The following is a 911-nucleotide window of genomic DNA, read 5'->3' as shown; positions in this document are numbered from 1 at the left end:
GTGGTGCACCGTGATGCGTGTGTGAACACCTCCAGCTCGTCGCGTGTGTACCTGAACGACGACCGTGTGCTATTAACAGAAGCTGGCGTGTACGCTGTGTGTGTCGATGATGGTGGTGATGGAGAGTACACTGCTCCCGCTGCGCTGCCGGTGACGGTGCTGGAGAAACCGTTTGCCTTCAAGATAACTGCTGACAGAGCCAGGAACACTGCTACGATTGGTGTTAGTGGCGGTGACTTCGAGTGGCGCAGAGAGCCGTACACGGTGTGCGCTGTGCCACAGGATGAAACATGTGATTCCGTCTCTGCGGGGCCTCGTGTGTGTGAGAAGAGTGAGTTCCCAAATTCATTATCTGTGTCTATGGATCTCACCAGCAGGGGAATGCTTGTTAAGGATGTGAGGTTCTGCTTCATCGCAGCCAACGTGACAATCGGAGGACACACCTACACACAGATGTTCGATTTGTCAAAGGATTCGTCGGAGGATTATGGTGAGTCGACCACAGGAATGTCTGGTGGAGTCATCGCCGGGATTGTCATTGCCGGCATCGTTTTGTTGAGTGTTCTGGTTGCCGCTGTGGTGTATGTGTTGCATCAGCGACGAAAGAACAGAAGGGAGTCACTGGACTCTGGCACACCACCCTCGCCGACGGTGCCTCACCCTGAACAGAAGAAATCAAATCCCCTGACAACTGTCGCTGCCGACACTTCCCCGCCCCCGACTGTTCCTCCCCAAGACGATGGTGCAGCCCAGGTGCCTGTTCTTGAACGATTAGGCAACACAGTGCAGCGTCACGTGGACCCAATAAATATGCAGGAGGTGATGGATGGAGGTTCAGTTTCCTCGGCGGATTCAAGCGGAAGCTATTGGACGAATACAACGAGAAGCATTATATCTTCTAATTCCGACGA

General features: G+C 53.7%; 1 protein-coding gene across 1 annotated transcript; it reads left to right on the top strand.

The window, feature by feature from the left end:
* DQ04_23031000 (hypothetical protein) lies at window positions 1-911 on the top strand (the record flags this gene model as incomplete). Its single annotated transcript, XM_009318138.1, has 1 exon — window positions 1-911. A coding segment is annotated over one exon (911 nt), but the record flags the coding sequence as incomplete, so codon positions are not given.

This window comes from Trypanosoma grayi (genome assembly GCF_000691245.1).
Source record: "Trypanosoma grayi strain ANR4 Tgr_2303_V1, whole genome shotgun sequence".
In the NCBI taxonomy this organism is placed as follows: Eukaryota; Euglenozoa; class Kinetoplastea; order Trypanosomatida; family Trypanosomatidae; genus Trypanosoma; species Trypanosoma grayi.
This window is presented reverse-complemented; position numbering and strand designations above follow the sequence as displayed.